General features: G+C 39.1%; 1 protein-coding gene across 3 annotated transcripts in view; it reads right to left on the bottom strand.

The window, feature by feature from the left end:
* Nucleotides 1-27,339, bottom strand: part of PTPRG (protein tyrosine phosphatase receptor type G) — a 1,221,857-nt gene that overhangs the window by 124,852 nt on the left and 1,069,666 nt on the right. For all 3 annotated transcript variants that reach the window (XM_029601001.1, XM_029600999.1, XM_029601002.1), the window contains one exon: nt 16,555-16,646. In XM_029601001.1, coding sequence (XP_029456861.1) covers nt 16,555-16,646 — 92 coding nt within the window. The remainder of the gene's footprint in view (nt 1-16,554; nt 16,647-27,339) is intronic.

Genomic DNA, 27,339 nt, shown 5'->3' with positions numbered 1-27,339 from the left:
AGGCAGACAGTGTAGCTGGGTTTAAAAAGGTTTTGGATAAGTTCCTGGGGGAGACATCTATAAACTGCTATTAATCATGTCTATTTAGGGAATAATCACTGCTTATTACCAGCATCAGTAGCATGGGATCTATTTAATATTTGGATACTTGCCTGGATTGGCCACTGTTGTAAACAAGATGCTGGGCTTGATGGACCCTCGGTCTGACCCAGAAAGCAACTTCTTATGTTCTTATCATAGGTAAAAGGAAGGATACATTTTGGAGCTTTTCCTCTCTATCCTCCATGTCCTCAGACTTCCATGGATGCTTATGTCATCACTGCTTCTGCTGGACTAGCTTTGTTGATGTGCTGGAAGCCATTAGAGCCTTGGGGCTATTTCCACAGCATCTAGATTTCAACCACAGCAAAGTGCTCTCCCTAACCAACAGAAACAACTGTCTTTCCAGTGATATGGATCCAGTGATGTCTGAAGCAGTACATAATGAACTCTGGGCGGATGTGGTACATCAATAGTGGGTGTAGACATTTCAGCAGCAGCCAGGGTTTCTAAAGGTGCTTCAGAGACAAAAAGTGTTGCAGAACAGAGGTGCAACAGCACTAACAGCAGCTGCAGGGAAGCTGAATTTGTGGTTGGGAGTTTGCTTGGAGCTATAGGTCCTCTGACTCCAGACCAAGTAACTGCTGGAGCCAGAAAAATAGAACTGATGATCTCTATTCCTGTTTCCAGGAATATGACTCTTGAAGTAGGAATGGCAATCACCCAGATAGATCAGAGGATAACAAGTTGAACTGATACTTTAGACAAATCTATTTGTAAATGAGCAGACCAGTTTAGAAAAGAAGACTGTTGAGGATGTTATTACTTACGAGGGTGCTTTGGAAACCGAAAGAGAGTATCTTCAGGAATTAAACATTTTCAAAACAGATTTAATTTTAATAAAATTTTAAAAGTAGAGAATTTGGCCAGGGAGAATAATTTGCATTTTGTCAACATTTCCTATACCTTCTTTACTCTTCTGTTGACAATGTTTAGAAACATTTACATATCCTTAAGGTCCTAGAGAAGTTGATGCCACTAGTCGTTAAGGTTAAAATATTTTATATGCACATGACACTAAGAAATGTCCAAAGACAAGAAACCAGTGAATAGACCAGATATGAAGCGTTTGAAGTGGGAGGTAAGGGCTAGATTGTGCAATTGAGCTAGTAAGCAAGCACAAGTCCAAGCCAGGAGGGGACAGGAAGCCAAGAAACTACGTGACATGTTTATGGCATGTAGTGCCCCCAGTGGAAGTTTTCCTATATCTGGATCTTCAATTCTGGAACATACCATTGAACAAGGGTTAGTTTTCAACTCTGAAAAAATATACCTGTGATATCAACTGAGTCACGATAGCATAAGGAATCACCATACCAGAACTTGGAAAAGGTGTAGCCCCTATGCAAAGGCCATTAGTATCTGTGGAAATATGTTAATTCATTGCCAAGATACTTTTACTTGCAATGAGGGTTAAGCATAGAGAACTGCTAGCATTGCAAATGACTGAGAACAAGAACACATTTTCAATGGCAATGGCTTCCCCCTCTCTCTCCTTCCACTCTTCCATTCCCTCAGAGTCCTTCCCATTTTCCAGCATCTCCCCTTTCTTCCCAGTGACTCCCTTTTTCCTTCTCTACTATTCCCGTTTCCCATCATTTCTGGTCTCCACCTAGCATCTCCTCGCTCACCTTCCACTTCCCCAGTGTCCTACACCTCTTCTCTCTCTGCCTTTTTTTTTAACCCATCCCAGTGTCTCCATCTCTCTTCTCCCCTCCTCCTCACAGGACACAGTTCTTTGTGCCTCCCCATCCTCAGCAGTGGGTCCAGTGACAATTCTGACCTTCCTCCCTAATGATGTTTCATTTCATTTATATATCGCGCAAACCATGCTTACACAGCCAAACAAGGTAGTTCACAGCAAAAACAGATAAAAATCTCATTTAAAACATAAAAACAATTTAAAATTTAAAACCTCCCCTTAACAATCCATTTTTTATTCAACCATCCCCTCAAACAGAACTGCATTCCTGATTATAAAATCCAGCGCGCGGCCCACAGATTTTCTACCATGTGCACGTCAGCGCACGCGTGTTAGAAAATCAGCACGTCCATGTGTGTGCGCGCACAGTGGAAAATCTACCCCTTTACTATGAGAACAAAGTATCTGTGGACTTCTGCACCTGTTTTTTGTGCAGGTAGTTTTTTCATAGAAAATAAGTATTTTAAAAAAATTAAAATCTATACATGTGTCATTTATATGAAATATGACAAAACTTTCCATTCCAGTCCTGCCAAAAACATGCTAATGTGTATTGTAGGTAGATTGAGGGAGGGAGGAAATGTTTCAGACAGCCAATTTAGGTGCATAAATCACTACTTCCCACGCTTTGAAACTGATCCTTATTGAAGTAATTTTCACATTGGCTGTGGTGCTTGTAGGCAAACAGTTACTTTGTATCCGCAGGCTTGCAAGCGCATTTTTTAAAGGGAAACTCCCCTCAGGGTTTCTCTTTGAAAATGCAGGCTGATTGGCTGGCACTGCGGTTACCTTAGTACCCTTGGACGCTGCACCTGCTCTGCAGCTGGTACAAAGAGGCCGATGCAATATAGTGTGTCCAGCCTAGTGCACAACTTAATGAGCGGTTAGATGCACATCCATAACCCCTGATAAATAAGGGGATCAGTATGTTCAAAATGCATATCCAAAGATGTAGCTAACAGCACTCATGACATGTAAATACCATGTAGACGAGGCTATTAGCTATTACGCCGCAATGCAAAAATACTGTGTGCCTGAGGCACACTTTTTAACCATAACATTTTATGCCTGCCCTGAAGCAGGTGTAAAGTCTTTCCGCACATCAAAGACTCAACTTAAAAATACTAAGTAGGAAGAACAACAGAAAGCAGCACCATGCAAAAAAAGTCTTGACGTAAAAAAAAAAAATTTCAGGGGCACAATATACATCCACTATACATACACTCTGGGCCATGTATATCGTGCATGCGTATTGTGCTAGTAAAATAGCTGCTGCGGGAAAACCAGACGCTCGTAAATTGAGCGTCTTTTTTTCCTAACCCGCACATAGCCACTTCTCCTGGGCCATGGATGTGCTAGGGATGTATAATTTATCCATAGCATGTCCTTTTCAGCCCAGCAGCTCATTTGCTTATTGTATCAGATGCCCAGGAGAGATGATTGTGCGCGTGTTAAACTGTGCGCCCAGTTTGGACGCACGTTTTTAGCGAGTCCATATTACATCGGTTTGCTTGTGTTGTCAGTCAGCTCTCACCCTTTACAGTATGGGTGAAAGCAGCGTGTACTTCTATCTGCAGAAAAGAGGGTCTTTTTTAGCTACCCCAGTAAAGACTTCTGAAAAGTGTCCTGTATGTGTATTATATACTAAAACGTGGGATTTTAAGAAGAGCGCACGTACGTCCATGTGCATGCGGTTCCCAGCACGCGCACATGGAGATGATCATGCGTGGCGACGCGATTGGGCCTTTGCCCAGCTTCCTCCCAGTCCACTCCAATTAAGGGAACTTTCCTTTAGCCCTACCTAACCTTCCTCCCTTTCCCCCTCTCCTCCCTGACCACTAAACTAACCCTTCCAAAAATATTTTCATACTTACAGCTCCTCGGGATCAAAAGTAAACTCCGTGCGCCGGCTAGCCGGCCACCAGCGCGCACTTCCCTAGGACAGTGGCTAATGGCGCTGTCCCAGTCCCCCTCTGCCCAGCGCACCCCTTTTGCAGGGCCGGGCACTTCTGCACATAACAGGGGTTACGCGTGTGGCCGGGCCTATTCTAAAATGTGTGCTGTGCGCGCAAGGCCTGGCCGCGTGCGTAACCCCCGGTTTTTATGTGCACGGTCCTTTTAAAAATCGGGCCTTTTCTGGGTACCTCATATGTTTTTGCTATTCTATTATTAGATCTGTTGCTAGGATGCTTTTGTTTACTTCAGTATGTCATCAGCAGTAGTACTTGCCTTCTTGCTTTCTGCAATTTGGAATAGGACTATATTATATATAAAAAATAAAGCACATTAGCATATAAATAATGGCCAATAATCAGAATGCCTTACCAAGTGTCAGATACGATAAAGCCACAAGCAAGATTACTTCTTTCTTCAGATTTTGAACAACCCTGACTTTTAGTTTCAATAGAGATCATATCTTTATGAATAATAGAATAAGGTAACTCAGCTGGTTTCATCCCAAGAGTTTTATGCTTCTCATACAAAGCTCTTTAAATGTTGGAACCATGCTGAAGGCAGTGACCTTAGAACTACAAAGATGAATCATTATTTCTAAGAATGACATATAAGGGCCATATCATCTTATGAATTTTTGAATTAAAATTATACATGATGGCCAGTGTTTCAAAAGCAAAGTCTACCTCTTGAAGAAAAAATTACTTTTAACATGTTTGCACTTGCTAAATGCCTCATATATAGGAAGAAAAAAGTTAAGCCTCAATTTTTTCGTTTTGTGGACAGCATTTACAAACTGGATATGTCTTATTAGTTTTAGCTTCCTTTATTTTAACTTTTTATACCAATAATGTAAAGTAAATGTACAGCAGGGATGGGCAACTTCGGTCCGTAAGGGCCCCCAACAGATAAAGAGTTTTCAGGGTATTTCTAATGATATGCATAGGAGAGAGGTTCGTTTGGATGCCTCAATTGCATCCAAACGAATTTCATGCACATTCATTGGCATTATTCTAATAAGCCAGTTAAAGGCCCTCAATGACCACTGCAGCCCATCTGATATACAGTACAACAATGTACACACATTTGTGATATACTTTAATCTCAAGATGTGACTGTTTATACAAAGGTATGCTAGTCATAAAAAAAATTAACATGCATGTTTATTTTTTTTTCTAAATTTGAGTGATATATGTATGAGAAAACTTAGATATGATACTTGAAACTAAAAAGATTAACAATGGATTAAGAAGAAATTAGCACCAATATAACTAATCTAACTTTCACAGGGAGATGTTTCCAACTAATTAATATGAGTATTAATTGCCTAGAAATGCCAACTACTACAGCAGGGTCATTCAAACTTGTTCTCCTGCAGCACACCAATAAAACAACTACACTGCAGGGAGAAAGCAAGGATGAACAAACATATTAGAAATGTATAACAAGCACAGCTGTGTTATGATAGAATATTTATGGGCTCTGGGTAAATGAATGGTAAGGAATCTTTTGGACATTATGTCCTACTTTCATTTTCTTTTTTCAGTACTTCTACTTATTGAAATTTTCAGCCGTGCTGGAAAAAAAAAAATCTTCTGCAAACCACAAGTAACAACTAAGCACCAGTTATTGACGGCGAGAGCATTATCTAGAAGTCAATGCCTTATTGAACGAGTGACAAAACCAAGGGCCCTTAACCCACCAGGGCATTAATGAATAGGAAACGGCTGACCGAGAGATTATTCCAGTTAATAAAAAATTGTAAATAATGAAGAAGGGCAGATTTCCATGAAAAATAGGCATTTCCTGGCAATTAAAGAAAGTTCTCCTGTTCCAGTAAGGGCAAGCCCAGCACCCAGCTAGGTAAGAATGCCTGCCTGGATTTTATTTTTTGATGGGCAAACTAAAGACCGAGCTCCATAACTGCAGGGCACATCCATTCTGTGCCAGCAGCAGAAGCAGTCAGTGACATTACCATATCTGCAATTCAAATGAAGGGGCTGAATGAACCAACTCTGCTCTTTGCTACTAGAAATAAAATAAATGCAATTTGCAGTTTCAGAGCCTACCTTGTAATTCCATCCAGCCACCAAAGCATGGCTAAGGTTAGGCTTGTCCATGTTGAGAGCCAGGCCCGGCACGACTGGGTATGCAAACAGTACATTTGCATGGGATGGGACACCCAGCTTGGGGGGGGGGGAAGGGAGGCTAGTGACAACAGGAGAAGCTGTGGGGCTCCTGGTGAATCCCAACCCATGTGGCTGAAGAAGCAGAGATGCTGTGGGGTTGCAAGGCTAAAAAATAAGAATTTTGGTCGTGGTGTTCCCTTTAATTTGTGCACGTGCCCATGCACAACGTTTCCTGGGGGTGTGCTTAGTTCTGCTCTCCCTCCCCACACCCCCATTGCAGGAAGGCTGAGGGCCATGGTGGAGCTCATCCCACTACAGCTTGAAAAGACAGGCGTGTGTCTGTGAGGGAGACAAAGCCTGTGTATGAGAAAGGGAGTATGTGTGAGAGCATAGGCATATATATGAGAGAGGGAATGTGTGAGAGAATGAATGTGTTATTGCTTGTGTATGTGAGAGAAATAAAATAAAGTTTGTACAGCCCTTCCTCACCAATCCATGATAATCTCAGGGAGATTGGAAATCAAAAGATCCCAGGTATGGAGAGCAGGAGATTTTTAATCCTTATTAGTTTTAATAATTGGGTGCAACTTGATGTTTCTGCTGTTTTAAAAAAAAAAAAAAAATTTTTGGGGGGGGTGAAATAGAACATTTTTTAATTATTGGATTTTTTATTCATCATTTGTTTTGAAATATTTTATTGGTGTTTGGGAAATTTTGGATGTTTGAATCATTAACTGGTCTGAAATATTTGTTTTTTTATGAATATGATTTTTTATTATGATTGTTTTATAGTTCTTGATTTTATTATTTAATGTTTTATGAAGAATGGTAATGTTTCTGTTTTTCCATTATTGCTCTTCATATAGAGGCTGGCTTGTTGTGGGTTCCAGTTCATTTCTTCTCTGCACGTTCCTATTTATACTTTCTAGTCTCTTTATTCTGTATTTGATCAGGGTTTGTCTGTGTTCTGCATATGTAACCAAGGAGAGGTATTTTGCTGGCATGTAGTTTTTGTGTAAGGATCTATAGCAGTCTGATTTGTTTTGTTTTTCTAATAGAAGGTTTATTGGTGTTTTAGGGCCTGAAGTAATATGGAAGTGTTGCCTTTTCATATATAACATTGTTATTGTTTGAGTGCTGGCAGTTAGAGTTGTTTTGGTATGAGAGGTTTACTATATTGTAATGGTAATTCAGTTTATTCATGGCTTTCTGAAGCCTAAGCCCACACCTAAAACACTAGAAAAAAATCTAATTCCATAGGAGTTCCTAATGTCTTTTTTGCAGACTTTTTTGGGTGGCACAGCACAGCATGTAAACATAATATGCATGTTGTGATATTTTTGCTTCCAAAGACTGTACTTTTACATTTTCTTTTTCATGTAAAATTCATTGTAAATACATTTGTGTATGTCTGTACTGAGTCGTATATGCACAAAGCTTTAAGGTTTGCCTAGGCTACCTAATACCCTTCCCTTGATCATGGGTTCTGTGCAGTTATGAGTGTCAGTTTTTTAAACTATAGATTGCTAGAGGGAGCTGGGCTTTATTTGATGGGCCCAGGACAGAGACTGAACTGTGTGTGTGGGGGGGGGGGGGGGGGGGAGCACAGTAATTGTTCGCACAGGGCAGCAAAAAAGCTAGCACCAGCCCTGTTGAAAGCAGGATAGTTCTTCCTTTGATGGCCAATACTCTAGTCAGAATATGATTGCTTAAGGCTCCGCTTCTTGTACATGTATACATAATTCATGATTATGAAACATGTATGTTACATTTTCTCTGTGCCATACATATAGGTGTACATTAGAAAATTGTTATAAGCTGGTATTGCTTGTATAGGTAGAGAGAAATTTTAAAAAAATGTTTTAAGCATAGTTTATTGTTCAATTATCTTGCAATTCATGATTTCTAGCCTATTTATATAATGAAAAACTTGCCTATGTAAATTATAATATTAAAAACTACTTTAAACAATAGATTAACTGCTAATATTCATTGCTGGATAACTGTTCTTCACTTTACCCCAAGTCTACCGCTCTTCTGATTGAGACATAACATAATCCTTTACTGACCACCAATAATTACTATTTAGCAAAATACTAATTCCCACACTTTCCTCTGAAAAACAGTGGGTAATGAATGATACTCTCCCCGGCACTTCACATAGCATTTAAATTGCATTAAATTCTTGGGATGCTGCCATCTTTGAAACACTATAGTGTCATAAAGCCAATAAAGTCATTAATTATTCAAGAATAAAGAACAAAATAAAGTTGTTTGAGAGATTCAGATCCCTAGAACAGAAGGTTGGTCCAATTAATAGTAAGCTAAGACGACTGAAAAGACTTATTAAAAATGGAAACAGGATGACAGACCTCAATTTAGGATGGAGAGATTTGGACAGATTTAGAATATGCTTAAAAGCTTTTAATAATTAACTTTCAATAAAATAAGCACCTTAATTATAATACCTAAACTTAAGCTTATAGAGTTTTGATGTCCGCATCATAGTATGACTTTTATCTACTTTATTGCAACAGAGAAACTAAAATGCATAATATGGCATAATGGGGTAGATTTTCAAAGGGTTACGCACGTAAGATCCGCGCGTAACCCCCGAAAACCTACCCCTGTGCATGCCGAGCCTATTTTGCATAGGCTCAGCAGCGCGCGCAAGCCCCGGGATGTGCGTATTTCCTGGGACTTCGAAAATGGGGCGGTCCGAGGGCGGGGGCGGCAGTCCGGGGGCAGGGTCGTGTGCTTCGACACAGCAGCCTGTGCCGGGGCATGGTGCACTGGCAGCCGGCCGGTGAGCGCAAGTTACTTTTGGAGCAAAGGTGTGGAGGGGATTTAGTTAGGGATGGGGGTGGGTTGGATAGGGGAATGGAGGGGAAGGTGAGGGGGGGCTCTGGAAAAAAGTTGCCTCCAAGGCCACTCCAATTTCTGAGCGGCCTTGGAGGGAACTTGGAAAGCAATCGTGGCTCCCCTTGGTCTCGGCGCACACAAGATGCACATGTGCACCCCCTTGTGCGAGTCGAGCCCGGATTTTATAACATGCGCACGGCAGCGCGTGCATGTTATAAAATCGGGCATAGATTTGTTCGCGCTGGGTTGCACGAACAAATCTACGGCCGCGCGTATCTTTTAAGATCTGGCCCCATATATTTATTTCTATATAATTTACATATTTACTGACATGCTAACTGAAGTACAATAAGTGCTACATGAGTGTACACCACATAGATAATGCAGGAAAAGGCACTGATTCACTATTTCTTTTACTAATCTTTAGCTTGGGTTAAACATAAGACCATGCCATACTGGGTCAGACCAAGGGTCCATCAAGCCCAGCATCCTGTTTCCAATCCAGGTCAATCCAGGCCATAAGAACCTGGCAAGTACCCAAAAACTAAGTCTATTCCATGTTACCGTTGCTAGTAATAGCAGTGGCTATTTTCTAAGTCAACTTAATTAATAGCAGGTAATGGACTTCTCGTCCATGAACTTATCCAATCCTTTTTTAAACACTGCTACCCTAACTGCACTAACCACATCCTCTGGCAACAAATTCCAGAGTTTAGTTGTGTGTTGAGTGAAAAAGCTTTCTCCGATTAGTTTTAAATGTGCCATATGGTACCTTCATGGAGTGCCCCCTAGTCTTTCGATTATCCAAAAGTGTAAATAACCGCGTCACATTTACCCATTCTAGACTTCTCATGATTTTAAACATCTCTATCATATCCCCCCTCAGCCGTCTCTTCTCCAAGCTGAAAAGTCCTAACCTCTTCAGTCTTTCCTCATAGGGGAGCTGTTCCATTCCCTTTATCATTTTGGTCGCCCTTCTCTGCACCTTCTCCATTGCAACTATATCTTTTTGAGATGCAACGACCAGACTTGTACACAGTATTCAAAGCGCGGTCTCACCATGGAGCGATGCAGAGGCATTATGACATTTTCCATTTTATTCACCATTCTCTTCCTAATAATTCCCAACATTCTGTTTGCTTTTTTGACTGCTGCAGCATACTTAACCGATGATTTCAATGTGTTATCCACTATGATGCCTAGATCTCTTTCTTGGGTGGTAGCTCCTAATATGGAACCTAACATTGTGTAACTATAGCATGGGTTATTTTTCCCTATATGCATCACCTTGCACTTATCCACATTAAATTTCATCTGCCATTTTGATGCCCAATTTTCTCACAAGGTCTTCCTGAAATGTATCACAATCTGCTTGTGATTTAACTACTCTGAACAATTTTGTATCATCTGCAAATTTGATTACCTCACTAGACATATTTCTTTCCAGATCATTTATAAATATATTGAAAAGTACGGGTCCCAATACAGATCCCTGAGGCACTCCACTGAGAAAATTGTCCATTTAATCCTACTCTCTGTTTCCTGTCTTTTAGCCAGTTGGTAATCCACGAAAGGACATCACCACCTGTCCTATAACTTTTTACTTTTCCTAGAAGCCTCTCATGAGGAACCTTTTCAAACACCTTCTGAAAATCCAAATACACTACATCTACTGATTCACCTTTATCTACATGTTTATTACCTCCTTCAAAAAAGTGATGCAGATTTGTGAGGCAAGACTTGCCTTGGGTAAAGCCATGCTGACTTTGTTGCATATGAGGCAGAGATTCAGAAGCCATTTAGACTGATAACTGAAAAGTTATCTACCTAAATGGCAAAGCTGTGATATTTAGCCACATGCAGCTAAATTCTAAATGAGTTATGCGGCTAGAATTTAGATGCATAAATTAGGATATACTTATCTGGCTAACTTTAAGAAAGCCGGAAAAATTCAGTGGCATGACTGCACTGTTAAATATCCCCGTTAAGCCAGCCGGAAAGCTATATCCAGCTAATTTAAGTAGCCACTCCACGGCTGAACATCGGCCCCCTGTATTTGTGATTTTGTACTTTTTATCATCTTCTTCCAAAGGTGTTGATGGAACTCAGTGAACATTTTCAGCAGAGTCCCCTTGTCATCAGATACAACTTAATATGGGGTAGAGAGAACTGATACAGCCAATAGGCTGAGCAAATCCCACAGTGAGGTCCTTCAACAGTTTAAATTCTGTATGGTTGACCAATGCATCTGTGAAATTCTTCATGTGAGCTAGAAAATATAATCCTCTGATCCTTCAAGATTAAAATTAACCAGTTCTAGGATTTGGGGATCATATATATTTACCATATGCAACTTCATGTGATTGATACAGTTTTACATATGTCTCTTCTCTTTAAAAATATAAGAGAATTTTTTTTAAAGAAAAAATAGTACCAGATGGCACCACTTTTTCTTGACTCTCCTTTGGCTTTTCATTCATTATATCTTCAATGATCCCTTTGCTAACTGATAAAGTATAGCTCCCTTCAGAACCAAGTTCAACTCTGGGCAGCTAGTTTCAGTATGAAGTAATATCCAAAACGTCACCTCTAAGGTCTGCAAGTATCTCTAAGCCGGGGCTTTCCAAATCTGTGCTGGTGACCACCCACAGTCAGTTGGTTTTCAGGATATCTTCAAACAGTACAGAACACAGCAGCAAAAATAATTTTTGGTAAGAAAGAATTTGTACACATTACATCACTTTTCACTGAACTTTGTTGACTCCCAGGTTCTTTCAGAATTCAATTCAAGACTGGCTAACTTTCAAAGCTTTCCGCTGGGGTACTGCATCATATTTATCCAATCTTCTTATCTCATACCTAACTACATGTACTCTATGTTTCTCACAAGAGCTATTAGCTCTCCCTTCGCCTAAGTTGATAAGACTAGAACACACTCATGAAATATGATTTTCTTTTTTGGCTCCCAGTCTTTGGAATTCTTTTCATAAGAACATGCCATACTGGGTCAGACCAAGTGTCCATCAAGCCCAGCATCCTGTTTTCAACAGTGGCCAATCCAGACCATAAGAACCTGGCAAGTGCCCAAAAACTAAGTCTATTCCATGTTACCGTTGCTAGTAATAGCAGTGGCTATTTTCTAAGTGAACTCAATTAATAGCAGGTAATGGACTTCTCCTCCAAGAACTTATCCAATTCTTTTTTAAACACAGCTATACTAACTGCACTAACCTCATCCTCTGGCAACAAATTCCAGAGTTTAATTGTGCGTTGAGTGAAAAAGAATTTTCTCCGATTAGTTTTAAATGTGCCACACACTAACTTCATGGAGGGCCCCCTAGTCTTTCTATTAGCCAAAAGAGTAAATAACCGATTCACATCTACCCATTCTAGACCTCTCATGATTTTAAACACCTCTATCATATCCCCCCCTCAGCTGTCTCTTCTCCAAGATGAAAAGTCCTAACCTCTTTAGTCTTTCCTCATAGGGGAACTGTTCCATTCCCCTTATCATTTCCTTTCATGTTACCCCTTAAATTTAGAATCTTAGAACCTTCCTTTTCACAAAGGCCTTCCCAGATTTCTGTTTTCTGATTTTGCATGTATTTAAATTTTACTTATATTTATATATGTATTTAAGTTTATAATAATTACTGTTTCTGATTTTTTACTCTGAATTTATCTTCTCATTGTTTTAAGATCCTGAATTTTAATTAGCTTTTAATTACTATTAGCATTAATGTATTTTGTTTTTAATTTTGTATATAGCATTGATATACATATGTAAGAAATATGATTCATCAAAATTTATAAATAATGATAGTAATAAATTAATCTGCATATATTTATCTCACACATAATTACTGAGGATATCCTGAAAACCCGACTGGCTGTGGGATCACCAGGACAGGTTTGGAAAGCCCAGCTCTCGGTCATCTAATTTGTAAATATTGGCATGCTCCATTTAGCTCTTTTCCAGTATATCATCAATGGCACTCACAGCACAATGGAAAGCAATCCTGAACTATGCTCTACAACATGGAAAACTGGATAATCCACATACAATTTTATAGGAGAGGCATAATGAAAAGGCTTCTAACTGCAAGAGGAGGGAGGTTCAAACTTATTTTTCCTACATTTTCTGAATCCAGCAGTAGGGTTTCAATTGTCAATCCAAAACATCTGATATTTTTTGAACACTGGGACTGTGCTTGATAATGTGTAAAATCTGCAGCTTGACTTTTAAAGACTTATCTTTCTGAACCAGACACTGTCATTATATACAGAGAGAAACATTTCTCATGCTTGATTTCCAATAGTTCCCCTACACTGGCACAATCTCTCCTATAGATTCTGATGGGCTTGCATTCCAAAGTCAATGTGCCAGCTACTAAAATGTTATGATATGCTTTCACAATAATACATGATCTCTTGCAATACAGCTGTTATCAGATGTTACCAGCAGTGAAAAAAATACATAGCTTCCATTTATCCAGGTATTGGGCAAAATTTAACTTTATTTTGGGAGGGAAATCAATAGCAGAGAAGACAAAAGTAAATGGGTAGAGGATGGGGAGCATGGTCCCTTCATCTTCCCTATGTTATCCACTAAGTGGTTTGACCAAAACTCTCAAGCTGCAAAATCTTTTACAAAGGATAAGCCTTGAATCAAGATTCATGTCATGTCTGAAGAATCCAGTGAGGTCCAAGATTCATGCCTGTACTGGATCTTCAAGATATTAGCCCAGGGCTCAAAGCAGGGACCTTTATGAACATAGGTTATTCCAACTGTATGCTGAGATTTTCACTTTTATAATGCCTTTGTATTAATACTTCAAAGAAAGGAATGACAATTTTGTTTATTTCTACTTGCATCCTATTACCTTTTAATGATTTGCTGACAGTGAATGTATTTATAATTTCGGACTCTCATAGCTATACCTATAAGCATTTCAGTGTACAAAATCATTAAAAGAATTTTGATTTTAGGCTGTCTGGCACAACTAATTACTCTTGTAAAAAAAAAAAAAAAAGACATGGGAATCTAAAAGGTGTTTTTTTTAAGAAAATAAAAACAAGGAGGATAACTTTCAACCAACTGTGTGTGTGGTGGCATCGACACATGTAAATCTGCTCGCGGCCACATACTATAGTATTTTCCAAAATGTGCATAAATTAATTGAATATATAGTCAGCAACATACATGCTTACATGCAAATGGAACACACAGGCTTATGCACAAATGCATGCAAAGCACTGCAACCATGTATATCAATGCATTGAGCACAGTACGTTACCCGCTTATTGAAAAAATGTACTCTGCGTGTGTAAATAAAACAGGACTTACATAAGTTTGCTTACACACTCTAAATTGATGGATTTTATAACGTATGTGTGTGAGTGAAATTATCAGTTTTATCAATTAGTCTACCAGTTTTCCCAGTCCTTCTGCAGCTCATCGAGACCCTCCTGGCTCTTCAGCGTTAAGTCCCCCCAGTTCACCCAGACCTCCCACCCAGCCATTACTACACAATAAACCTATTTGTTCTTATGCCAGATAATTACCAAGTTTAAACTTATGCGCGTGCACGCCTGTCTTTTAAAATAGCAAACTTTGTGCGCGTTGGCCCTGCCCCAGAATTCCCCATCCCACCCCTTTGTTACATGTGCATATGTACACGCAAAATTGGATATATACATGTATGTTTGAAGTTTCTAAAATACAGAATACACATGTAGAGGCTACTTGCACACACAGGAGATAGTTTTCAAAGGAGGAATGCATATAAATGTAATATAACTATCGTAGCAATTTTCAAAAGCCCACTGTTGTGCGTACAATGCACTTACACATGAAAAACCTATTGACAATTCAATGGCATATATTGTAGCAATTTTCAAAAGCCCACTTATATGCATAGAAACATACATTTTAAAACAATCGTGTGGGCGTCCATGTGTGCGCGGTTCCCGGCGCGTGCACATTGACGCGCGCATGTTATAAAATCCGCTACCCACGTGCAAAGGGGGGAATTTTGTCAAAATATAATGGCAATGTGATAGGGCCTTTCCCCTAAAACCACCACCTGCCTGCCGTTTTCCCTACCCTCCCCGACCCCTAAAACCCCTCTAGCTATCTTTTTTTTTTTTCATACTTACCTGCTTCTCCCGAGCAGCAGTAAGTTGCGCGGGCTGGCTGGCTGCCAGCGCGCGCTTCAGCGGGACAGCACCTAATGCCGCTGTCCCAGCTCGCCCATGCCCCGACCCATCCCTCTCCCGGCCCTCCCCTTTTACTTTGCCGGCTCATTCATGTGTACCAGGAGATACACGTGTGGCCGGGCCGCAAGAGCGCCTCAGGCTTTTTCAAAGGCCTGCGGCCACGCGCGTATCTCCTGGTATTGGTGTGCGCTGGTGTTTTTTAAAATTTACCTCAGAGTGCATTTATACGTGTAAACCCCAGTTTTAAGCATGCACATCCTTTTGAAAATTACCCACATATGCTTTTACGTGGGGAACATTTTGAAAATGTACCTTCAAATTTTTATCTATAAACCCCCTACTTATGTAAAATTACATCTGAAATGCTGTTACTGCTTTGTGCTAAAAACTGGTATGAAGTTTGAACAGTTTGAACAATCTGACAGACATACAATAAATTCACATTTCTTACCCATAAAATTAAAGAAATGTTGTGCTTAGCAAATTATAAACAATACATTTGTTCTAATTCTTGCTTAAAACAAATCCTAGCTATCCCCATTGCCATTTGGACAAAGCACAAAGAAAATATATTAATCAATATTAGCTGTCTGAATACACAAAAGAAATCAAAGCAGGCATTTTAATTACTGCAAGAGTCAAAATCTGCAGTCAATGCAACAACATTTAACGAATCCTGTTACTTCTCATACTGATGTATTTAGCATAGAAAATAAACTATTTTACAACCACACAAATTTACAAAGATTCTAAAGGTAGAATCACAAGGAAACAAACCATAGGACAAAAACTTTTGTTTTCACTCTTCCCTTAAAGCATACTGTTAAAGCTTTGGAACACAGAAATTCAGTATCACATTACCCCAACGAAGCAGCTGACTGAACAGCACAGATTCAAGCATACAACATCGTAAAATCAACACAATATGGGACAGCAGAAGACACACCTTCACCCCCCTTTTTCCCACATATCCCTTAGGGCCAGGGCCATCTGTGAAAAATTTGTGTTACCATCAACTGGGATTGTCATTAAAATAAATCCCATGGGTGCCAAACCCAGACAGCAGAACAAAGACAGCAAGGGAAAACAGATCACAGACATAATAGACCTATTTTGAAGATAAAGGATAACAAGAGACGAAACCATACCAAAGTGGCTTTAGGATAAATGGTCAAAATAAAGGCTAAGGTTCAGCTTTATCTTTTTTTTTTTTTTTTCAATAAAAGAAGTTTAAAACCATGAGGCAGTTTTGTAAACAAAGTTACATTATTCCACCACACCGAAGACTTATGCAATATCACTAAATCCTATAAACATGTTAAACAATGAATGACAGATTGGATTATGTATTAGTATTTTCAGTATGTGCAGAGATTTGCACTAGTTTGTTAACCTACAAGAAGTTTTCAATTTAGGTAAAATTCCAATATCTGCGACTACTGACTTTACCTAAATATAACAAACCACTCCACAGTGGGCGAGAAATGAAAAAAACCAGTTAAAAATAAAAATAAAAAAATCAAATAAGAACTTACAAAAAAAAAGGCAATTACTTATGAAAATAATTCAAAGGAGGTAGGCCCCACTCACCTGGAATAGGGATAATAGGAATGCTTTCATTGGGGACCACACGGGGTGAACTGCTATCATCCACATAGAAATGAGCTGTCTGGAAACACTTTCTGAGGAGGAAATACAACAAAATGCAGTCAAGATGTGGTGATACAGAATACTGTAATAAACCAATGGAAAGCCCCCCATTGGTAAGCAAAATGTGCATTCTGGCTTTCTTATCAACAAAGAACATATCTTCTCTATAAAGGTATAGAAACAAAAACTTCAACATCTGAAACACATTGCCGGTGAGCCGCAGGTCCTGCATATGATTCCATACTGCCCTTGCTCTCTACTTCTTTTCAATAGTGTTCATATTTAGTCCATTTAAGTGAGACTAAACAGCTAAGCACAACATTCTGGATGTTATATGATGAAAATTAACACAGACATCTTGAGCAACTTTCAATACAGGCTATGGTTGCTGGACATATGACAGTTTTATAGTTCTATGGCTGTACTTCTAAATTGCTCTGTCATAGTAACTATTCTGTAGGTTCAAACTTGCATGGGAACACTATTTCTTTAAAAGAGTGATTTTATCCCAAGGTTTCTTCCACAGCCACAGAGTGGCAGAAAACATTTGACACAATAGGCCCAAAAGGGTTAAAGAAAACTAGAGACTAGCATATTAATAAAAAAAACAAAACAAAAAAACCCCCAGACAGACATGGCTTAATAACAGGCCACAAAAGCTTACCCTGCGAAGGCCCAGAAGGACAAGTTAAATACTAAAATCCAAATACAATCATGCCAGATATATTATATTATAAGAAAATGCTCTTCAGTATTTTACCTGTATTTAATGCAAAGCAGAGAGCACAAACTGGTCATCATAGAGAAAGCACTGAGCACGAAAACATTGAGAGCTGCAAGCAGCTTTTGCATGGTGATGTTGACTGAGGCAGGGCTCTCCAGCATCAGCGTCACCACTCATTGCTGATTTAATGAGCTGCTTGAGGCTGGAACTGAATGTTTAATGAGCCCCGCTCAGTGTGAGCAGCTATTGTAAGAAGGGTCTGTCAGTGGCTCTCAACAATAGCCTCACCAAACCCAAAAAGATTTCCCCCCTTTTGTTGTGGCATGCCTCTTAATGAACTGCTGGTCTTCAGCACCTGTCCGGCAACCCTGTTGCCCCCTTTATATGTATTTGCTGATTGGTTCACTGAAAATCTGTCATGCATTGGCTTGTGACATTCTGCTCAGCAATCTGCTTTTTTTCTCTGGCCACACAGAAGCACTCAATGCAACAGGCACTCAGCACAGCCTGCTTTATTCAGGTTGTCAAAGTAAATAAACACTTGAACAGTGGCAGCCTTTATGGGTGGCAAACGGGGCAACCACCTGGGGCCCCACACTTTAGGTGACCCCAAAAATCTCCAACCATTTTTTTGTGGATGCGGGAAAGATATGAAGCATATATATATCTATATATCTATATTTTTTTTTTTTTGCAAGGAAGTGGCTCTATTTGCATTTTAACACTCAACTATGTAGCTTATTCCCTCAAACACAAAACTTTCTTTGCAGTTTCTTGTATAGGGCAAAGTGAAATTGAAAATGTGCGACTTGAACATCAAAATTAAGCTTCCTGATGTAGCCCCAAATGACTTTCTTGCCCAGGGCACAGCAAACCTAAGGCCACAACTGACTTGAATTATTGCAGATTTGCTATTGGTATAACAACAAAATACATACTGTGTTTTCAAAAATCCTGTTTGATCATATCAAAAGAAAAATTATCGTAGTAAGTAACTCCCAGGTTAAATATGCTATAAAACTTATTTCATGCCAAATGACACATAAACCTCAAAACCTATACAGAAAATTCAGATGACAATGTGAATTCATTGTACAGGATTTAACAGATCAGAACAGGTCTTTCTACTATTTCTTTCCTTTAGTTTTGTGAAAATAATAGGATTTATTTTTCTGATTAAATTCCAATCAAAGCCAGAAAGCAGCATTGCTTTTGGAGAAAATACTACACTCTGACTGCCATATAAAATTTCACCTATTATCCATTTCATATTCATCAATTGGAATTTTCCCACATATGATCACAGATCTATATTTAAATACCCAAAATCAAAAAATAATCGATTTTTCAGGAGAATCTCAGAAAGTTATTCTAAAGGCTGCATGGATAACTACAAATATTAATGAAGATATTGGAGTCAAGTAGCATAGAACTGTACAATTGCATCATAGATGTGAAGTATGTGCCATTAAAAAGATATATATATATATCTATAGATAGATAGATATAGATATATATATATTTTGAATCTTGCCTGAAGATAGTATAAAGATGTTTTGTCTGCCCTATCCTTTTCTTTCAGACAGTGCACACCCTGGGGCAAACGGGATAAATCAGACAAACATTAAGAGAAGAAGCAATGAATACAAAATGGTTTTGCTGCATCCCAGATTTTCCTCCATGGTGTACATTCTGTAGAAAATCCATGTAGCCACTGTTTAGCTTTTAATAGTGGAAGCCCATAACAAAACATGTGAATTTGTATTCAGGTGTGAGCTCATGCAACCTATGGGTATTTTGTGTCCCAAAAACTGTTGCACCAGTTCAATCACCTGTGTACATTTTCACAATTCCAAGAAAACTGAAGATTGCTACCTTCCTATACTAACTAAGAAAACTTCCAATTAAAAAATAGAAAGTAAATTGATGTTATATGCAGTAAAATAAGCAACAATGTTTAATTACTGTAAATTTCCTAAAGAGACAATTTGTGGCAGGGAAGAAATATGAAAAAAAAACCAATGTGAAGAAAAAGTATTTATTGTCTCTAAAAGCTGGATTCAGTTAGTTTTCATTAAGAACACACTTGTTAACATTCTGAGTTACTAATATGGAGAGACTAAACATTACAGAAATCCTCACTGCAAAATGAAAGATCTTCAACAATGTCAGCCTCATTTGTCTTTCCAAAAAGAAAGCTGGTGGACATGGAAGCAGAATTTTCTTTCCCTATCATTAGCAAACTTTGGGCCTCATTTTTCAATAACACATTAGGGGGTGTCGATAGGTCCGGACAGCCTGTTTCAGGGGGGGAGAGAGAGAGAGAGAGAGAGAGAGAGAGAGAGAGAGAGAGAGAGAGAGAGAGAGAGAGAGAGAGAGAGAGAGAGAGAGACTTACTATAGTGCCTATGCCCTAGACAGGTATTTTAATCCCTATGGGAGGGCCACCTACTAACTCGGGGTGGGGATTAGGTATGAGCGTCGGGGGTTTGGGTCCACTTTCACATTCCACATGAGACCTACGGAAAGAACAGTGGTCTCTAGTGAAGATCTGCTGGCCGGAGTGAGGAAACTCACTCCAAGAGGAGATTTGGGCAACGTTCTCTCCACCTAGCTTGTTGTTGTCCAACAAGCTAGGTGGAGAGAACGTTGCCCAAATCTCCTCTTGGAGTGAGTTTCCTCACTCCGACGGCCAGCAAATCTTCACTAGAGACCACTGTTCTTTCCGTAGGTCTCATGTGCAATGCGAAAGTGGCCCCCAACCCCCGACGCTCATACCTAATCCCCACCATGAGTTAGTAGGTGGCCCTCCCATAGGGATCAAAATACCTGTCTAGGGCATAGGCACTATAGTAAGTCTCTCTCTCTCTCTCTCTCTCTCTCTCTCTCTCTCTCTCTCTCTCTCTCCTGAAACAGGCTGTCTGGAACTATTGTGGACCGCCCCAACTCCGCCCCCTGAATACCAAATTACTAATTTGCATTTGCAAGTGGTAAACTGCTTGGAAAATGAGGCCCTTTATTAACCAAAGTGTGAAGACTATAAATTACAAGCAAAGCATCTCTCAGTTCATGTAAGCCAAGCACTGCACATGAAATAAATAAATCTCTGAAGAATGCCCAAAGTTCCCCAGCCACTTTCAGCATCCATCCCTAGGGGAAAAGAACTAGCTCTCATCTCCAGCTGGACAGAAAGAACGTCACACCTGGGTAACATATACACAGTATAAAACTCTGGCATATCAAGCACACACTACAGGTGTTCTATTGAATAAAGTAAATCAAAAGTTGAATTTTTGGAGATTCCTAATTATGGGGTAGATTTTAAAAGGGTGCACGCGCTACCCAGCGCGCACACATGTACACCCAATTTTATAGCATGCACGCGCATGTTACAAAATCCAGGGTCGGCGCACGCAAGGGGGTGCACAATTGTGCACCTTGTGCACGCCGAGCCCGCTCCGAGCCGTGCTCCCCTCCCCGTTACCTACCTCCCCCCCCCTTTCCCCCCTACCTTTTTCTTCATCTTTTTTTTGTTGCATAATTTACTTCAGCCCTGGGGCTGAAGTAAGTTGCCAGCGCGCGATCTATAGCACAGTGGCAAATGGCCGCTGTGCTTGAAGTCTCTGACCTCGCTTCGCCCCCGGACCGCCCCGCCCCTTTAGTAAAGCCCCGGGGCTTACACATAGGCCCGGCGCGCGTAACCCTTTGAAAATCCGGCCCTAAATGTTTACAGCTAAATATAGTTTTCTGCTCAGCGCTTTCAGTATTTTGGGGTTCTGTTTATGTTGACTATTGTGTTTTTCAGTGTTGTAGTATTTGGTGTTAGTCATGTTAGCTGCGTTCTGTCTTTGGGTTTGTATTTTTCATGTGTTGGTATATGTGAATTCTCAAAAGAAAGGAGTATAAAATGAACAAACAAACGAAACAGAATTACAGTATAAAACCTTTTGCAGGTTAATATTCACAGATAATAATTAAGCAAGAAATCATATTTGATGAATCCTCGCTGGGACGATAAATTTTAAACAGCCGCTTGAATGGACATGGCAATTTTATAGCGTATGCACGTATAGGCATGTACGATATAAAATAGACTGTACGTGTGTGCATGTGCAGGCAATTTTTATGGACATGTGCTTGTGTGTGCAAATGCCGGCTGTACTGCGTGAGGGATTTTATTCGATACATGTGCCAGTGCAATTACCAGTATCCCCAGTTCATTCTCAGTTCATCCAGGTAGAGGCTCCCGACTTCCTAAACCCGCTAATTAACCTTCCTTCCTTTTACCCTATTAGCCCTGACCCTTCAAACCCCACTAACTAGCCCTGATTTCTTTATTTGAAAACTTACATGACATTCATAGCAAAAGTAAAATTACATGATAGGGGACCCTGGCACGCACTTGTGCATGTAAATACTTATGTGCACATTTCAAGTCATGTTCCTGGAACGCCCATGTCCCGCTTATGCTCTGCCAAGACCACACCTACATCCCGTCCCTTTTTAACGTTTTGGTTTGTGTGCGTACCAGGAGATACACACATACTCAGCATTTTTTGAAATCCGTGCAGGCCCAAGATGCGCATATCTCCTGGCTTTGGCATGCATAGGGCATTTAAAATTCACCTTTAAAGCAGTATTTCAATTTATTTATTTATTTATTTGAGTTTTTTTCTATACCGACATTCGTGATAAGTATCACATCATGCCGGTTTACAATGAACAAGGGGGTGTAATAATAGGTTACAATAAAAAGAACAAATAACAGGTGCTGAGCGAAAACAATTGCAATTACAATAAAACAGGGAAATGTACAACTAGGAGCAGAGAAAGGCAATAGGAATTTAACAGAATACATTTAACAAACTTTAACAGAATGCATTTACAGAATTTATGGTATTTACTAGGTTATTTTAAATGGCCTGAAGATTAACTAGTATTTATGGTATTTAAGATTATATTATTATATTTATTATATATATTATTATATTATATTATTATATTTAAGATTATATTTAAGATATATTATATTATAGTATTTAAGATTAACTAGTATTTATGGTATTTACTAGGTTAATTTAAATGGCCTGAAGATTAACTGGGATAAAATGATCCTCTGTTCATACTCTACAGGTATAAATTGTAAACATCTTTCAATGAAAAAAAGAATCTATGGCCTGATTTACTAATCATCCCCACCTCTGCCCCCATTAGATACAGAATGGAAAAAAAATTGCAATAAATAATAATGTAAGAAATGCTATATTGGATCAGATCAAATGTCCAACAAGCACAGCATCCCATCTCCAACAGTGCCAATCCGCATAACAAGAATCCAATAGTATCCCAAAGAATAGATCCAATCCTTCTTGCACATAAACCAGGGTTAAGCAATGGCTTTCCCAAGTTTACATGGCTAATAGTGGTTAGTGGACTTATCTAACAGAAAATATAAATACCATAGAAAAAATAACTTAATAACCCTTTCCTAAAAAAGAAATAGAAAGAACCAAACAAAAAAAAATTATGATACAAAACAATCTCTGCCAATTTCTGCATATAGCTTAAAGGTAAACATTCTATTTGTATAGAAGAAAGGGTCTTGCAATTTCCAAAGCTGTGGACTGTGGGACATTGTTATAAAAAGCTTCACTTTCCAGATTGACTAATATGACCACCTTTTCTGTAAAAGGGTTTATTTAGAATATCGATCATATGCATAGAGTCCTTACAAACAACTCCATTTTTAATGGCAAATATAGAAATGGGCTCCAACAAAGAGCCATTGGACACTATAGGTCACCCTGGAATAATGATTAAATGGATCTTTGTAAAAATATACACCACTGTGACTCGAGAACTTTTAAATACCAATATTCTCTTATGGGTAAGAAAGACTTTTTCCTGACCTTCGTTGAGTATAATATCTACCCTTGTAGGATCAGCTAGTAACTTGTCATAAAACACTGTATTAGACAATTGGCACATTACTTCTAACACCAACTGAAGCTTTGTAAGTATGACTGTTGAATTACCCTTATTGGCAAGTTTGACTACATATTAGGTGTCAGAAGCAAAATGCTGCAATGCCAAAACATCTTCTTTGGTTACATACCATAATTTTGAAGATTTCTTTTCTAAAACATTTAAATGTTACAATACTAACTTTGAAATGTGCAAAAATGGTGGACTCTGGGATCAGGAAGTAACCATAATGAATGAGGTCTCACAAGTGACAAAGCTTCATGTTCCATAGTGTGATCTGAAAAAATATTTTGAAATGTAGCATACAAAAAAACATGATGTAAAACAAGTCATGTTAAATGGATCATATTTTATTGTAGAACAAATGACAAGCCCAGAGTAAGAGCTTTTTTCACCAGTAAAGGAATCTTATCCCCAGTTAGATTAATTACATTAGGAAAGAACTCTAATTGAGTTGGGATCATGACCAACCATACTTGGATTGTGATTAAACTCTCTTTTGACCGTAATAACCTCCTTGTTGATATCTTGATCCTTGTATTCTTCAAAATGAAAAAAAACATCTTTACTCCTATTTGAAGTAATTTCATAATCTGATGACTTGTCAGAATATAATTCATAGGACGTGTTTTTCAGATTTCCTAACAGATTCTGGAATCCATGGGTAAATAGAACCATATTCATAATCCATTTCATCTCTCTTTGCCTGAGTTCTAGTGAAAAGGAAACAATTTTCTTTTATAGTGCATTCAATTGCATTTCCTGGTCTCAAAGACCCACATGTTTGCACATTTCAGAAGTTAGTATTGCAAGATTTAAATGTTTTAGAAAAGAAATCTTTAAAAAAAAGGTATATTTCCAAAGAAGAAGTTTTGACATTGCAACATTTTTCTTCTGACGCCCGATGTGTAGTCAAAATTGCTGATAAAGGCATTACAACAGTCATACTTACAAAGCTCTAATATGTATCAGAAGTAATGTGCCAATCATCTAATTCAATGTTTTATGAGACGTTACCAACTGATCCTACAAGAGAAATTTTAGAAAGAGTAGATATTATATTCAATGAGAGTTGGGAAAAAGTCTCTCATACCCAGAGAGAATATTGGTACTTAAAAGCTGATCATTCTTGAGTCCCAGGGTTGTTTATTTGACCACAGATCCACAAATCATTGTTGAATCCACTAGGGCAACAGACTATGTCATCATATGGTTTTTTCTTTGAGCCCATTTTTGTATTTTTGGATATTCTTCTTAAGCCATTTACATTGAAAATGAAGTTGTAAGGGACTCCATGCATATGATCGATATTCTAAGCAAAATTTCTGTTACAGGAAAGGAGGTCACATTAGTCATTGTGCATTGAGCTCTTTATATTAATATAGCACAGACTGTGACTTTGGAAATTGTTTGCAAGACCCTTTCTTCTACACAAATAAAATGTTTCCCTTTAAGCTATATCCAGAAATTGGCAGAGATCATTTTGTGTCATAATTTTCTCAAGCCTGATTGTTCTTTCTATTTGTTTTTCAGGACAGGGTTATTCATTTGTTTTTCCACAGTATTTGTATTTTTAAAAGGTGGAAACATCAGGTTTTCCCTTTACGGAATTTTATTTATTTACTTAAAATATTTCTGTTCCACCTATAGTGAAGGAATTTGCTAGGTGGATTATAATATAAAGTAAAACATGATAAAACATATACTGCTGGATTTTAAAAGGCCTGCATGAGTAAAATCTGGGGTTTACACGCGTGGCTGGGCCTTGCCCGTGTTGCGTGAATTTTCAAAGAGGCTTGGCCACGCATGTAAACCCCGGTATGCGCACAAGTGCCGAGCCTCTTCAAATACTGGCAGGGACAGCGCCATTGTACACTGTCCCAGGGAAGCACACACCAGCAGCTGGCTGGCACCCGTGAATTGCTTCTGCTCCCAAGGAGCAGTAAGTAAAAAAATAAATAAATTAGGGGTAAATAGGGATTAGGTGTCAGGGTGCAGAGGGGAAAGGGAAAGAAGCTTAGGTAGGGGGGTAGGGAAGTTTCCACCCAGTCCGCTCCTTAATTGGAGCAGACTGGGAGGGAACTCAGGGAGGCCTGATTGTGTTGCCACGCATATTCTCACAAAATTTGGCCCCCCCTGCGCATGCCGCCCGCACATGCGTGCGAGGATTATAAAATCCAGCACGCATGTGTGCGTTTGCCCACGGATTTTATAACATGCGCACGCATGTTATAAAATCGGCACGTCCATGTTAGAAAATCTACCCCATATAGTTTTGCATTATGAACTTTTCCTACATATCTAGACCCTTTTTAAACCCAGCTATACTGTTTTCACTACATCTTTTGGCAACAGGTTCTAAAGTTTGACCATGTGCAGAGGAAAAAACTCTCTCAGATTTGTTTTAAAATTGCTACCTATTAGCTTTATATGTAAGGTCCTCTAATCCAAGTACTATTTGAAAGGGTAAACAACCGTCCTCTATTTACCTGTTCCAACCCACTCATGATTTTATAGACCTCTACTCAGCCATCTCTTCTCCAGGCTGAAGAGCCCTAATTTTTTTAGCTTTTCCTCATGGGGAGCCATTCCATTCTCTTTATCATTTTGGTCCTCCTTCTCTGTATCTTTTCTTGTTTCCCTAAATAGATATTCTGGGGCAACCAGAACTGCACATAATACTCAAGGTATAGTTGCATCATGGATTGATACTGAGGCATAGGGGTGTGCATTCATTTTGAACTTATAGGTAAAACGCAACTTTTATTTTTTAACTTAAAAAAGTGATGAGGCGAAAACAATCGGATTTCCAACTTATTCAACATAGCTCCTGACCCCCCCAAGCTGGCCAAAAGTTCCTTTTGGGTCCAACGAGGGTCCCGGAGCGAACCCGCGGGGAATCACGTGACGTCCGCGTCACTCCGACGTGACGCCGACGTCACGTGCTCCTCACAAAGGAGTACAGAAATGGCGTCCTGACTCCCCGCTAGACCACCAGGGAGTTTTGGTAAGTCTTGGGGGGGGGGGGGGGGATTAAGGAGGGTGAGGGGTTTAAATTTTTATTTAGGGAATCGGTGCACGTATGGACATAGACTCAACTTATGGAATTCTCCATATGTCCATATTGACCGAAATTGACCCCCCCCCCATTCGACTTATGGACTTCTGAACATAAACTTTTGGTCTGCACAACCCTACTGAGGCATGATAAAATCTTCCATTTTATTTGCCATTCCCTTCCTTATAATCCCTAACATTCCATTTGCTTTTTTGACTGCTGCCACACACTGAATCAAGCATGTCAAAATATAGTCCACAGTAACTCCAAGATTTTTTTCTGGATGATGATGTCTAATACAGAAGCCAGCATTGTGTAACTATAGTTTGGATTATACACTTTGCCCTTGTCCATGTTAAATTTGATGTGCCATTTAGATACCCAATCTCCCAGTCTTACAAGGTCTTGTAATTCCTCACAATCCGTGTGTGATTTATTTTGAATAATTGTACCATCTAAACTCATCACACCGTTTGGCAAATCATTTACAAATATATATTGAAATTACCAGTCCCAGTACAGATACCAGAGGCATTACATTATTTATCTTTCTTCACTGAGAAAAATGACCATTCAGTGCTACTCCATTTCCTATCGTTTAGCCAGTTACCAATTCACAATAGAACATGGAATCCTAACCTACAACTCTCTAATTTCCTGTTTTCATGTCTCAAAAGGGACTTTGTCAAATGTCTTTTGAAAATCTAGATGCATTATATCAACTGACTCACCCCTGTCCACAAGTTTAACTCCATCAAAAAACGTTAACAGATTTATAAGATACAGCTTCCCTTTGCTAAATCCATGTTGGTTCTGCCCCATTAATCTATGTCTATCCAGATGGCCAGTAATTTTGTTCTAGGTAAAGCTTCTGCCATTCTGACCAGTACTCATATCAACTTTACTGGTCTGTAGTTTCCGAGATTATCCCTGGAACCCATTTAAAAAATGGGCATTAG

Source organism: Rhinatrema bivittatum, chromosome 4, assembly GCF_901001135.1.
Source record: "Rhinatrema bivittatum chromosome 4, aRhiBiv1.1, whole genome shotgun sequence".
Lineage (NCBI taxonomy): Eukaryota > Metazoa > Chordata > Amphibia > Gymnophiona > Rhinatrematidae > Rhinatrema > Rhinatrema bivittatum.
Note: the sequence above shows the minus strand (reverse complement) of the source record. Positions and strands in the feature narration are given on the sequence as shown.